At 38.9% G+C, this 15,874-nt stretch overlaps 1 protein-coding gene across 1 annotated transcript in view; it reads left to right on the top strand.

The window, feature by feature from the left end:
- GOLM2 (golgi membrane protein 2) overlaps positions 1-12,393 on the top strand; it is a gene marked incomplete at its 5' end in the record, with an annotated part of 45,675 nt that extends 33,282 nt beyond the window's left edge. Inside the window, 1 exon segment of the mRNA XM_006170750.3 lies at positions 10,264-12,393. Within this exon segment, the coding sequence (XP_006170812.2) occupies positions 10,264-10,334 (71 nt within the window).
- Between the last annotated feature and the right edge of the window lie 3,481 nt (positions 12,394-15,874).

Genomic DNA, 15,874 nt, shown 5'->3' with positions numbered 1-15,874 from the left:
TCTTACAAGTCCCTCACCCTGCCCTTGATTCTATTGCTGCTTTCTACTTCATGCCCCCAGCATCTTCGCACTGCCCTGCCTTTCCTTTTACAAGAAAATAGATTCTAATGAATGTAAGAATCCTAAGATGATATCCTCAATGAAGTAGGGAGGTGTTTGTTAAATTTTGGGGTTTCCATATTTGCAAGTGATTTTTACTTGAACTGGGGGCTGCCATTTCATATTTCTTATCACATTCTGGAATTCACTAGATAACAGTGACAGGAGGACACAGTAACTATAAATGGGGCTTTCTGTTCTCTACAGAGAACACAACTATGCAAGAATGTCAGTTCCAGAAAGTAAGAGGGATAAGTTTGAGTGAACTGACTGAGAAAGAATACTGAAAAGATACCAATAATCTTAAAAATGCTTTTAGGAGTTCTTTAGGTATAGTATTAAGGAGGAGGAATAATGGCTATTTCCTGGTTTATCAACATGTTAGATTCCACATGTTTATTAGTAAGTCAGAATATGTAAACTTTAAAAGCACTTCATTACACCAATGTAGAAATAATGGTTCTCAGTACAGTTTACACTTGTAGCCAAAGCAGGCAGTAAAAGAGTAGACACAAACATTAGACCAAGAATCAAGAGACAAGCTGTGTATTGCTTTCCCAGTCATTTTAAGTCTCTGAGCTATGGTTTCTTCATCTGTAATGTGAGTACATCGAACCAGAATACATGATTCTTCTTGGTTCTGAAATTCTGTGACCACATTCAGAGTGGAATCACTGTATATACCACAGGTATATGGGAAAATGTGTTTCAATGTCAGGATGCCCCAAACATCTATATTTCCAAGACCCAGAAAAGGAAGTGGGAACTTTACTACCACCACTGAAACTCTGCAGTCATAGATACTGAAAATTGAAGCATGTACTTCAGTAGCATTATTGGAATTCTATGGGTAGGGGCTCTTCTCTGCTCTCTCAAGTAATAGGAGTTTTTTTCTCAAGATGTGAGTCCCTAGTATTACAGATTCTATCTGCAGGATGAGGTTCTGATTCTGCTAAGTACATTCTGGCTTTCGTCTCTAGTATCTTGGATTGTGAAGTGGAGGCTTTGGCAGCATCTCTGCCAATAGGGAACTGAAGGTTCTAAACCTTACCTCTGATGCCTGTTCACACATACTGATCATTGGAGTCCATGCTATCTACAGAGTGAAGTTTTTTAATTTATTTTTAATGGGCATTAGGGAATGTGCACTCATGGAGCCAGAGATGAGGTTAGAGAGCATACCCCTCTCTGTGGGGAATGGACATTCTACAATCCCTTCTCATTCATTTCTTCCTCCTTTTGGGATTTTACACTAACAATCATACGTTCCCAGCATGGTTTTCCTTTTCTTTCTCTTTTTTTTTTTTTTTTGTGAGAGATTTTTGCTATAGGGCATGTAGAGACAGAGAGACAGAAAGCAAGAAATCACCCCCAGGGGGGATGGCCACACCACAATCCTTTCCTCCATTCTTCTCTCAGGATTTTGGGCATGCACGCACACGCACCTGATGTGAGTTTTAAGCTGCCAGGTCCGGGACTTGAACTGTAGTCAACTATGTGGGAGTCCAGCAACATAACTATTAAGCCATTTGTTGGTCCCCCCAGCATGTTTTTCAAGCCACCAAGTCTAAGGACTTGAACCTCACACTTGGCCATGTGAGATCAAGCTCATGTAACCACCAGGCCTTGGGATGGACCCATGAAGTATTTTATTTTATAATTAAGGGGGGCCTATTTTTCCTGTGTTTACAATCATGGTTTATTTTGATTGTGAAGCATCCTAAAGGAAATATTTATGTTGGCATAAAATTTTTTTTCCTGACTTCTTTTAGTGACCCAGTCTAAAGATTAACTGAAAGATTAGCCCTGGGGTCAGCAGATGGCCTAGTGGTTGCATCTGCTGGACTCCCATATGGCTGACCACAGTTCAAGTCCAAGACCCAGTGGCTTGAAAATCACACCAGGCACTTATGTGTGCATTCTTAAGATCCCAAGAGGAGAATGAATGATAGGGGATTGTGGTGTGGCCATCCTTCTAGGGGATGATTTCTCACTTTCTCTCTCACTGTCTCCATCTCTCTCCAGCGAACGCATGTGCCCTAAGGCAAAAAACCTCTTTTAAAAAAACTAACTCTGGAAACATTACACATATGATAGATAACATATCTTTTAATTCACTTTATTGTAATAAGGAGATGGACATTTACAGATGTCCTTTACTCTTATCTTTAATCCCATAGAAATTTTCATATGAAATCGTAAATATTACTAAGTACATCTATGGAAGGAAGCTTTAAATAGTGCTTTAACACCTGTATATTAGAACCAGATTGCTTGGATCTGAATCCTAGCTTCACCATTTACAAGCTCTGGGAGTTTGTGAATTGTATAACCTCTATACTTACTTCTCAAAACCGTAAAATAGGAATAAATGCAGTTACCTACCCCAGCAGTGGTTATATGTTTTAAATTACTTAGTATTTGCTCAGCACTTAGAACAGGGTCTTTCCAACTATCAGCACTATATAAGTGTTAGTTGAATAAAACAATTACTTTGTAAAGGTTTTTGCCATAGGGTGCATGTGCTTGCTGGAAAGAGAGAGACAGAGACAGAGAGGGCAAGTGAGAAATTACCCCCCTGGGGGATATCCCACCAGAATCCCTTCTTCTCCATCCTTCTGGGATTTTGGGCATGCATGCCCTCATGCCCAGCATGATCATCAAGCTACCAGGTCCAGGACTCAAACTGCCAGCACCTTAACCACTATGCCACCTGCTGGCCCCACATAAAATAATTTTTAAAAAGTAAAATCAAGTCTAGAATATTTTCTTTGGGTTGTCTACTTTAGAAGATAATAGTACTAGGTTGGTGCAAAAGCAATTGCAGTTTTGGACAGTGAATTTTAAATCATTATAACTAGGCTCAAACACATCTTTATTAATCAAAATAGAAACCATTGTCAACACATTTTTGCCAACGAGAAATAAATTTATTTTTGTATTGTAAAAATCCGAGCTTTAGGATTCAACAAACCCTTGGAAAGCATCTTCTACATCCTGCTAGTTGTGGAAGCATTTTCCTTGCAAAAGAAGTTGTCGAAGTGCTTGAAAAAGTGTTAGTTGGCAAGAGGTCAGGTGAATAGTGTGGATGAGGCAAAATTTCACAGTCCAATTTTACAGTCCAATTTTACTCAACTTTTGAAGCATTGGTTGTCTGACTTTTGACACTGTGGAGAAGAATTGGGCCCTTTCTGCTGACCAGTGCCAGCTGGAGGCATTGCAGTTTTGGGTGTATCTCATCAATTTGCTGAGAGTATTTCTCAGGTGTAATGGTTTTGCTGGGATTCAGAAAGCTGTAGTGGATCAGACCCCACCAAACAGTGACCGTGACTTTTTATCGGTGCAAGTTTGCCTTTGGGAAGTCCTTTGGAGCTTCTTCTTGGTCCAACCACTGAGCTAGCTGGTCATTGCCAGTTGTATAAAATCCACTTTTAGTTACACGTTCATGATCCAGTTAAATGGTTTGTTGTTAAGTAAAATAAGAGAAGACAACACTTCGAATTGACAATTTTAAAAATTTTTCGTTCAGCTCATGAGGCACTCACTTATCGAGCTTTTTCACCTTTCCAGTTTGCTTCAAATGTCAAATGACTGTGGATGTTGAGTTCTGCAACTTCTCATGTAGTTGTAGAGGATCAGCTTCGATGATTGCTCTCAATTGCTTGTTGTCAACTTCTGACGACTGACCACTGTCCTCCTCATCTTCAAGGCTCTTGTCTCCTTTGCAAAACTTGAACCACCACTGCACTCTCCATTCGTTCCTGGGCCAAATGCATTGTTGATGTTGCAAGTTATCTCTTTTGCTTTATGACCCATTTTCAACTTTAATAAGAAAATTGCTTAAATTTGCTTTTTGTCTAACATTGTTTCCATAGTCTGAAATACATATAAAATGAACATCAAGTAATAAGTCATTAGCAAAAATATAAAGTGAGAAATGTGCACTAAGATGATGTATAACATAACCACATTTATTTAAGAATATATCCAATATCAAATGGAAAATTTCAACAATGCAAAACCACAATTACTGTTGCATCCACCTAATGCATTGCCTATGGATTAACTTCTACTTTTTAGTAGAGCCTCACTGGTTTATTATTCCACACAGTTCTTGTGTAGTAGGGCTTTCTTTGTGTAGATAGTTCTTTCCTGACTTCAGAGGGAATGTGAAAATTTATTATTATTATTATTATTTAGAGAGATTTTTGCTATAGGGCATGTGTGTTCACCAGAGAGATAGAAAGTGAGAAATCACTCCCTAGTGAGGATGGCCACCTTCTCCATTCTCCTCTCAGGATTTTGGGCACGCAAAAACATGTGCCTAGTGTCAGTTTCAAGCTCCCAGGTCTAGGATTCAAACCGTGATTGGCCATGTGGGAGTCTAGTGACATAACTGCTATATCACCTGCTGGCACCTGTATGAATTATTTAGTAAATTATGAATTCTTTTATAATATTATTTCCTTTAATACTCCCTTTTTCCTTGACAAGCTGTTTACAGATTTTGCTGGTTTACAAAATGAACTAAAATATTGGTCCATATAATTACATCTAGTAGTTACCTATTAATTCTCTATCAGATTTTATTAAATAATTCTATAATACTTTGATAAATGCAGAAGTTTGTATTAAAAACCTGAATTCTGGTTAAAATAGCTACACTGAAAATGGATTTTATTTTATGTAAATGATAATTCAGTATTTCAAAAGTCTTATCAAATTCTGGGAACCAGCAGTTAGTGTAATGGCTGTGTCGCTGGACTCCCACGTAGTCGACCGCGGTTCGTGTCCCGGACCCGGTGGCTTAAAACTCACGCCGGGCGCGTGTGCGTGCGTGCCCAAGATCCCGGGAGGAGAATGGAGGAGAAGGGATTGCGGCGTGACCATACCCCCTGGGGGGTGATTTCTCGCTTTCTGTCTCTATGTCTCTCTCTGTCTGTCTGGCGAGCACACGCGCCCTATAGTGAAAAAAAAAAAAAACTCTCAAAAAAAAAAAAGTCATGAAATTCTGAAAAACAATGTGAAGGCACCATATTCAAACTTTGCAAGGGACCAGCAGGTGTTATGGTGGTTAAAGCACTGGATTCCACATGACTATGGTTCCAGTCCTCAACCTGGAAGCCTGAAGGTCATGCTGGGCCCATGTGCTACATGCCCAAAATGTCAAGAGGAGAATGGAAGAGAAGGGATTATGGTGTGGCCATCTCTTCTAGGGGTGATTTCTCACGTTCCCTCTCTGTCTCCAGTGAGCACATCTGCCTTATGACAAAAATCTAAAAGAAAAAAAAAGAGAGAGAGAGAAAAAAGAAAAGAAAAAAACCAGGAGATGGCATAATGGTTATATCACTGGACTCCCATGTAGTCAACTGCGGTTCGAGTCCTGGACCTGGCAGCTTAACATTCATGCCAGGAGCATGTGCATGTGTGCCCAAAATCTTGTGAGAAGAATGGAAGAGAAGGGATTGCAGTGTGGCCATGCCCCTGGTGGAGGGACAGGGTAGTTTCTTGCTGTCTCTCCAGGGAGCACAAAAAAAATCTTAAAAAAAAAAAACTTTGCAGGGCTTCATGCCTCGAAAAACACATTGGATGCATTTGTATGTGCCCAAAATCCTAAAAGGAGAGAGAAATGGGGACGAAGGGATTGCAGTATGAGTGTGCCCCATAGTGGGTGCTTTCTCACTTTCCCATCTCCCTCTCTGTCTCTCTAGAGTGAGTCCACATGCTCTTTAGCAAAATTAGAAAAGAAAAAGGGAAGCCAGCTGGTGGCAGCTGGATCTCACATGGCCAACCACAGTTCCAGTCCCATACCTGGGAGCTTGAAAAACATGCTGTGCATGTGTGCCCAAAATTCCAAGAGGACAATGGAGGAGTAGGGATTATGGTGTAGCCATCCCCCTGGAGGAGTGCTTTCTCACATTCCTTCATTCACTCTCAGTTTTTCTCCAGTGAGCATCTACATCCAATAGCAAATTAAAGAAAAAACTAAAAATAAAAAACAACAAAACTTTGCAAAAGAGCATAAACTAATAAAAGCAGAAAAGCTCCTTATGTTTATAGAAGACTTTGCAAGTAAAAACTGCCTTCATATGTACATTATTTTATTTGAGATAGAAAAACAGCTGTTATTCTATTAAGAAGACAATTAGAGACTCAAAGTAATATGGAAAGTGTTAAGTACCTGAGCCAGAAATGGATTTTAGTTCTTCTTAGATCTTTACTATTAACGCCTTTTCTCAGTATGTTTATTCATTTAAAAATTCCAAAAAGTGTCCATTTTTTCCTTTCAATAACTTTCCTGTTAAATTTCTAGAAATTCTTTATTTTCCACTGCTCCTTGGGGACTAAGTCTTCATTTTAATTATCAACGTCCTGGAAGATGTTTGTATAGCCATAAGTTTAAGTCCCAAAACATGGCTCCTAATGAGAGCGGCCTAGAAAGGTGCAGATGATTATTTTTCTTTTAAAACCAAAGATATATATATATTTTTCAAGTATGCAGAGTACTTAAATAAGACATTGATTAACATGTTTACAAAATACAAATGTGGATATAGATATAATTTCAATCTTTACACATATTATAACAGATAAGGAATTTTCAAATAGAGTGGATTCAATCTTTTAAAGATATGAGATCAGGACCAGCAGTTAGCGTAATGGCTATGTCGCTGGACTCCCATGTAGTCGACCGCGGTTCGCGTCCCAGACCCGGTGGCTTAAAACTCACGCTGGGCGCGTGTGCGTGCGTGCGTGCGTGCGTGCCCAAGATCCTGAGAGGAGAATGGAGGAAAAGGGATTGCGGCGTGGCCATCCCCCCTGAGGGGTGATTTCTCCTTTCTATCTCTCTGTTTCTCTCTGTCTGTCTGGCGAGCGCACGTGACCTATAGCAAAAACCTCTCCAAAAAAAATTAAAAATTAAAAAAAAAAAGATATGAGATCAGCTTAAGAACATGGTACAAAAGGGATCACCTGTAATTCTAGATGAGGACTTCTGTAAGTGTAACAGAAAAGTTGTTGAAAGTAATAATAAAATCAATTTGTTTGGCTTTTTAAAAAAGAATTATTTATTTTATTTATTATTATTTTCACATGAGTTCACCAGAGAGAGATGGGGGGGGGGAGTGAAAAAGCAAGCCAGCAGGTCTGGTACTTGAACCTTGGTTGGCCATATGGCAAATCCAGCACCTTAATTACCATGCCTCTGACATTTTTGTCTTTTCCTTTTTTTTTCTTTTCTTTTAGAGATTTTTACTATAGGGCACATGTACTTGCCAAAGAGACAGAGAGACAGAAAGTGAGAAATCACCCCCTGAGAGGATGGCCATGCCGCAATCCCTTCTCCATTTTCCTCTCAGGATTTTGGGCTGCACGCACACACACATGCACACACACGCACAGACGCACCCAGTGTGAGTTTCAAGCCGCCAAGTCTGGGACTCAAACCACGGTCGGCCATGTGGGGATCCAGCAATGTAACCATATGCCATCTGCTGGTCCCTATTTGGCATTTTTTAAAGAACATTTTAGAATTGAAAAGCCTATCAAACTTAGAAAATTGGATTTCAAAAACCTATATTATACATATGAATTTGGATCCTAACATAGAATTCTCTTTATGTTTTCATACAGTTATGATAGTAATTCCTTAATTTCTCAAAAACTAAGCTATTATATAATTGAAACTGTAAACCAGAAAGTAAGAAAAGTCACTTTTAAAGTTTGCAATGGAGCCAAAGATGTCATAAAAAAAAAACAAAACAAAAAAACATATGTACTCCCAAATGGGAATCTCTCAGGCTCTGATCAAAATACTTTCCATTGTGTTCTAAAATAATTTTTATATCTTAAGAAGTCTTATTTCAAAACCTGTAGTTTGTTACAAATTGTCAATAGAAAAGGATTGTTATTGGCAGATAAACTGACAGAAATAGATAGTAACAGCTGGTAGCCAAGCAGTCAGGAAGAATATGCCAATAGTCAAATTAGTCAACCCTAAGGAGCACTGTTTGGGGTCATATAATATAGCTACCCAAAGCAACTTTGAGGATCTTCCTGAGAACATTTTGTATTCGTACTTCAATTTTTGGTAAAGGCTAAATTTAGGCTAGCATACTCCATTTAAGAAGTCAAAAGTAATCTACTTGCAGAGAAGCAAGAAATTTACTAAAATGTTAAATCTTGGGATTTTCAAAAATTATATATTTATTTATTTATTTATTTAATTCCACTTGTTATTATTATTATTAATTTGACCAGAGAGAGATAGAAACAGAGAGAAAGAGAAAACAAGAAAGCAAGCTGCCAGGTCCAGGACTTGATCTGTGGTCGGCCCTGTGGGAATCCAGTGCCTTTAATGCCACCTGACGACCCTATATATATACAGCCATGTGGGAGTCCATCACCCTTAACCACCATGCTACCTGCCGGCCCTATATTTTTTAAGAGAGTTTTTGCTACAGGGCATGTGTGCTCACCAGAGACAGGGACAGAAAGCAAATAATCACCCCCCAGGGATATGGTCACACCACAATCCCTTCTCCTCCATTATCCTCTTGCGATTTTGGGCACCCACGCACACGTGCCCGGTATGAGTTTTAAGCTGCCAGAACCAGGACTTAAACTGTGGTCAACTCTGTTAGAGTCCAGCAACATAACCATTATGGCATCTGTTGGTCCTAAATCTTGGGATTTTGAGTGTCCTTTATTCTTAGTCTTTTACAAGGGGGCTTCAAAAAACTAATGGAGGGGCCAGCATGTGGCATGGTGGTTAGGGCGCTGAACTCCCACATGGCCGACTGCAGTTTGAGTCATGGACCTGGTGGTTTGCCTTCTCTCTCTCTCTCTCCCTCCCCCTCTGGTCAAATTTAAATCAATTAATAAATAAAATAAAGTTAAGTAAAATAATTTTTTAAAAAAAGCTCATGGAAAATGAAATTAAAGTCTATGTATTTTGGTGCAAGTAAATTTTGAAATTTATGTATTATTTTCTCATAGAATGTATTTTCCATGAACTTATTTATTTATTTATTTTAGATTTTTGCCATAGAGAATGTGGGTTCACCAGAAACAGAAAGAGAGAGAGAAAGTGAGAAATCACCCCCCCCCTCCGTGGGGTTGGCCATGTCACAGTCCCTTCTCCTTCATTTTCTCTCAGGATTTTGGGAGGTACGCACATATGCTCAGTATTAAATTCTTTTTTTGTTTTTTAATCTATTTCAGAAAATTTAAAAAAATTATTTTAATTTTATTCTTATTATTTTCTAATTTTGACCAGAAAAAAAGAGAGGGAGAGAGAGAAAAAGGGGAAGTGAGAAAGCAAGCCACCAGGACTCCAACTATGGTTGGCCATGTGGGAGTCCAGCATCTTAACCATCGCCCTGTGATTTTTCAAGCTGCCGGGTCCAGGACTTATACAGTGGTAGGCCATGTGGGATTCCAGTGCCTTAACCAGCATGCTACCTTCTGGCCCCAAACTTTTTTTTTTTATCTTTTGTCAGAGACAGAGATGGGTGAGGAGGACAGGGAGAAAGCACACCCCACTGGGGTGTGCTCACACGGCAGTCCCTTCTCCTTTTCATCCTGCAGAGATTTTGAGAAGACACATGTGCCCAGTGTTTTTCAAGCTGCCAGGGATGGGATTTGAACCATGACTGGCCATATGGAATCTGGCCCCTTTAAGCATGAGGCCACAGAGCCAGCTTTCTGTGAACATTTGAAGGCTCCAGTATAGATTACTTTTATAATTGGGGAAAAGTTGATTTTTAAAGTCATGAGACTTTATCTGGAGACATTTTTACCAAACCATTAATTCAAAAGACTAAACCTTCATCTATGTAGAAATCATATATTTATATAAAAGGAGTAAGTCCTCAATGTTTGTAGGTTCCTGAAGTGTTGTTACCTATGTCCATTTTCCTACCTCTATTTCTGTGTACTTGCCTATCTATGATTGCAAGATTAAAATTAAGTAATCTTCCAAAATAGTTATAGAATTTTCACTCTTTAACCAAACAAGTTAGGAAAAGAACACTATCTGCAGTAGGTATAATATAACAAGCAGAAAACTACCTTAGAGTTGAGAAAATTTAAGACAATATTTAATTGAATTTATTCAGTGACTTTAAAAATAATATTCTCGATACATAATTATTTCACTTACAGATGATGAAGAACGAGAGCTTCAAATGGATCCTGCAGACTATGGAAAGCAACGTTTCAATGATGTCCTTTAAGTCCTAAAGGAAAACTTCAGAAAACCTAAAGTGCTGTAAAATGGAATCATTTCTACTTTGTCATTTTTGACTTTTGCTGTAAAGATCAGTTGTATCGGTTGTAAAGATACATTGAGATAGACTTAAGAAAAACTTTAATGAAGGAATGTACCCATGTACATATATGTGAACTTTTTCATATTGTATTATCAAAGCAGAGACTTTTTTGGTTATGATACGGTTGAGCCAAAAACAGTTAATCTTTGCATTTAAAGCAAACTAATGTATATTTCACATTTTATTGAGCCTAATTCTTCCCACAGAGACAAACAGGAGAAAATGGTTGTACAGGTTATATATTGCACATAGCATAACCACAGTGGGAATAGTTATTCATCTGAAAACTTTTTATTACACTAATATATTGTTAGCCCAACATTCTTGCTCTTTAAGAAGCTATATCTAAAATAGTATATAAGAGAGGAGTATCTGGAAGCCAGATGCTGGGCAGTTATGTACAAAATCACCTCCCCACTCTTAATTTTACACGGGTGCCAATGTAAGCCTGGCATATAAGCTTTCGATTGAGGCCTGATTTAAGTTGAGATAACCTGCAAAGGCATAACAATATTTATGAGTTATACCTTACTTAGTTCTTGAAATTGTGGAATGCATGGTTGACAGTATATTTTAAATTTTAATTTTTTTCAAGTAATATCAGTACTGTTTAACTATAGCCATCACTGGTTAAAATTTTTATATTTTCAGAGTTCAAGTTGGTGAAGATATTCATAGTTTAAATGCCAGATCCTGAAAGGGGCTAAATCTACTTTGAAATTAATTTACAATCAGTATTTGGAAGCTTTTCTGATAGTTTTAGTGATCTTATTTGACTAGACTTTTTCAGAAATACTAAATAAGGAATTTTAACAGGTTTTTATTAATGCACAGGTAAATAGAAGTACAGTGAAGTCTACAGCTGTTTTATTAAAATAGCATAAAAGTTTGTAATAAAAATGAATCTTTATAATTACTTAATACCCTAGTTAAGAACCCATCAACCCTCATATTTGCTAGACTTACAAAATTATTTTAAGTGCATTTGTCTTTTTTTACACTATTCAGTAGAGAATGTATAAGCTAGGTAATCTTATTTTTTATTTAAAGCACTTTTAAATCTTCGAAAAACAAAAGGTTTTGATCATAAAGGGAAATGTAAGATTGTTAACCCCATTTTTTAAGAAGGGCTACTGTTAATTGCATATAAACATAAAATGTATCCCCTCCCCCCTACTGAAGTTCCAGTCAAAATTCAAATTTATAGAGGTAAGGAAGTAGGTTGTACACTTGCTGAGAAGAAAAAAATTCTTTAGTCTGAAATTAGTTAATGACCAGGAAAATATACAGTCATTTAGTAAAACTGTTCTTTCTACCATACCAAGGTAAACAGGTCATTTCTTTGTTATTAGTGGGGTCAGGCCTACAATTAATAGGTATAATGGTTCACAAAATTTTTAAAATGGAATTAAAGGGAAGTGATGTACATCTTTCAGGCATTAGGATGGGCACATGAATCTAAAAATACTCCTAGTAATACTTTATCATTAATATTGTAAAATATTTACAAATGAAAACCATGAAATTACCTGCCTTAGTCCCTTTGTTATAAAAACAGGTCACTTGGTCATATGGTAGCTATTACACAACAAAATTTCCTCAATTAGCAGCCTAGAAATTTTGTAAACTGAGTAATCTTGGACCAATCGATAATATTTCTGACTGTATTAACATTTTAGTGCTGTAAAATACTATGTGGATCTCTTAAAATTCTGACATTCTATAGTCTATATAAGACATGCTGATTTTATAATGTTTTACTTCTGCCTTAAGATTTAGGTTTTTTAAAATGTATTTTTTGCCCTGAATTAAGTGTTAATTTGATGGAAACTCTGCTTTTAAAATCATCACTTACTGGGTTCTAATAAATTAAAAATTAAACTTGTCTTACTGATTTGCTGATTCTGATACATATACATACATCACACTCCTGTGGTGCAATAAATGGTTACCTTTTAACACTAAAACTTGAGTTTGTTTAGCACTTATTTTAAGTTAAACTAGAGTAGCAGAAATGTTTACTAAGGCTGTTTATTGTAGAAGTAGGTTTATTCAAGTATTGAATGCCTATTACATGCTCAGCGCTGCTCTAAGTAGTAAGATAAGTGGCTAAGATAAACAAGGCCTCTGCTCTCATACAGCTTAAATACAAGTGAGGGTAGTCAGACAATACACAAACAAATAAACTGATTATTTTAAATAATGATAAGGAGCTATTAAAAATAAAATTTCTAGGGCCAGTGAGGTGGTGTGGTGGTTAAAGTGGCTGGATCCTATGTAGCAAATTGCACATTTTGTTTGAGTCTTGGACCTGGTGACTTGAAATCTGTGCCTAAATTCCTGAGAGGAGAATGGAGAAGGGATTGTGGCATAGCCATCCCTCTTAGGGGGTGACTTCTCACCCACCCAATTCCTCTAGAAAGTTATTTCTCACTTTCTCTCCTCTCTCTCTGTTCTCTGGTGAGTGCTTGTATACTATTGCAAAAACAAAAACAAAAACTTTTTTTTAAGTTCTATCTTTTGAGTTCTCATTTTGTAATCATGTAGCAATAAAATTTGCTAGAATATAACAGAGAATCTAAAAAATATACTTCTGAGGGAGGCAGTTCTCTAATAGCTGACCTCAGAAAACTACAGTTCCCCACATCTGGCATTGTGCTTCTAATGAGATGAACAGATTCCAAGGTCTAGATTATTGGTTCCTACCTAACATCACATGTCAGCCCTTAACACTGAGTCCTAATTGGGATACATCAAGTTCCTCCTTTTTCTTAGAGAGAGATTTTTGTTATAGGGCGCATGCACTCACCAGAGAGACAGAGGGACAAAAAGCGAGAAATTACCATTCCCAGGGAGGATGGCCACACCACCGTCCCTTCTCCTCCATTCTCCTCTTGGGATTTGGGGCATGCATGCACACACACCCAGCCTGAGTTTTAAGCCACCTGGTCTGGGCCTTGAACCGCAGTTGACTATGTGGGGGTCCAGTAACAACCCTTACGCTATCTGCTGGTCCCTGCAGTTCCTTTTTTAAACTCTCTTCAATACGATTCTAAATGAAAATTCAACCTACCAGCCCAGAAACAAATGAGGAATTTAATGTTTATGTAAGAAAACTATATGAAAGGCAGGAGTACCCTGGACTTGACAACAGCAACAAGGACTGAAATGCTGCTAGGACTTTGTTTTACCTACTCTCATTTTACATCTATATGTTATCCTCATTTGTACTTTTTTTTTTTTTTTGGAGAGGTTTTCCCTATAGGACGCGTGCGCTCGCCAGACAGAGAGAGACATAGAGACAGAAAGCAAGAAATCACCCCCCAGGGGGGATGGTCACGCCGCAATCCCTTCTCCTCCATTCTCCTCTCAGGATCTTGGGCACACATGCACACGCGCCCGGCGTGAGTTTTAAGCCACCAGGTCCGGGACACGAACCACGGTCGACTATGTGGGAGTCCAGCGGCATAGCCATTACGCTAACTGCTGGTCCCTCATTTGTTCATTTTTAACAGCTCTCCTCTCAAGACTAACCATGGCTTCCAGCAGACGATAATTTCTCTGTTCTGCTACCCGAGATGGGCTATTGCCCTTCCTTTAGTTTCACTTCAGAAAATCTGAGGGGATGTTGACCCCATAGTGTGGTAGTACTGTGGAAAAGAAGCTGGATCCCACAGGGCCAGACATGGTTCAGATCCTGGCACTGGTGGCTTGAAAAACAAGCCAAGCACATATGTATGCATGCCCAGGATCTTGACAGGATGGAAAGGAGGAAAAGAATTATGCTGTAACCAAGTCCCATTCAGGAGTCTTTCTCTCTTTCTCTCTCTCTCTCTCTCTGGCACAGACATACACTCTTGGGTATTAAAAAGAAAGGGAAGGAGACCAGCAGATGGCATAATGTGTTCGTCACACTGGACTTCCATGTTGTTGACCGCATTTCAAGTCCTAGATCTGGTGGATTGAAACTCATGCTGGGCGTGTATGCATGCATGCCCAAAATCCCAAGAGGAGAATGGAGGAGAAGGGCTTTGTGTCGTGGCTACCCCCCACCCCGGGGGGTGATTTCTCACTTCTTGTCTCTCTGCCTTTCTCTGTCTCTTCAGCGAGTGCATGTGCTCTATAGCAAAAAAGGGAGGTGCAGGGAGAAAGGGAGGAAAAAAACTTGAAAACATATTTTTTAATCTAAGGGAAAGGAGACTTCTGCTTCTGGCTATAATGCAATAACTTGACTAGCCCTCTTAGATTAGTAGTAACTATAAAACTGGACAAGATAAAGCAGGCAGCACAAGACTATTATCTCTGAAAGAAGGGAAATAAACAGTGAGCTTCACAACCGCCCAACTTCCTTACAGTGTAAAAAGGCTGGAGTCTGAGCAGAGCACAGAGCCTCTGCTGAGTTGAGAACACAGATTATAGTAGGGAACAGCTAAAATAGGTGCAATCTGTGGGCTGGACCACAAGAGAAGAGGGAACTCAGAGAAGTGGCCCGAAATCTGCATAGGAGTTCCCACAGTCCATGCTGAGGTCTGGGCTGTATATGATCAGACCAAGATAACCCAATGCTTATCAGATAGTAATGTTTAATGTTGAATAAAAAATGACCAGACTGGGGCCAGCAGGGAGTGTGGTTGTTATGACACTGGATTCCCACGTTGGTGAATGCAGTTTGAACCCCAAACCTGGCGGCTTGCTTTCTCACTTTCTCTTTGTCTGGTGAGCATGCATGCCTTATAGCAAATTTTAAAATAATAAGAACCAGCAGTTGGCATAATGGCTATATCGCTGAACTCCCGTGTGGCCAACTACAGTTCGAGTCCTGGACCCAGTGGCTTAAGTTCATGCCAGCGCATGTGCATGCGTGCCTAAGAGCCCAATAGGAGAATGGAGGAGAAGGGATTGTGGCATGGCCATCCCCCCCATGGGGTAATTTTGGGTAATTTCTCACTTTCTGTCTGTCTGGCGAGCGTATGCACCTTATAGCAAAAATCTCTTTAAAAAATAATAAAATTAAACAGTTTTTAAAAGTGCCCAGGCATTAAATAAACAAGAGCACATGATCCATAGTTTTAAGAAATTGAGATGGTCTTTGTTATCATTATTAATGTACATGGACATTATAAAAATACCTAACAAAGCACTGACCCCATGGCCTAGTGGTTAAGGGAGCTGAATCCCACATGGCTAGCTTGAAAAACACTGGGTATGGGGCCAGCAGATGGCATGGTGGTTAAGACACTGGATTCCCATGTGGCTGACCGTGTTTTGTGTCTTGGACCTGGAGGCTTGAAATTCATTCCGTGTGTGTGTGCATTGTGTGCCCAAATCCCAAGAGGAGAATGGAGGAGAAGGGATGGTGGCATGACCATCCTTGGGGAGGATGATTTCTCACTTTCTGTCTATCTCTCCAGCAAGCACAGGCACCCTACAGCAAAAATATCTTT

The sequence above is a fragment of the Tupaia chinensis genome, unplaced genomic scaffold, assembly GCF_000334495.1.
Source record: "Tupaia chinensis unplaced genomic scaffold, TupChi_1.0 Scaffold148874_1, whole genome shotgun sequence".
In the NCBI taxonomy this organism is placed as follows: domain Eukaryota; kingdom Metazoa; phylum Chordata; class Mammalia; order Scandentia; family Tupaiidae; genus Tupaia; species Tupaia belangeri.
The sequence above is the reverse complement of the archived record's forward strand: the minus strand, read 5'-3'. Positions and strand labels throughout refer to the sequence as shown.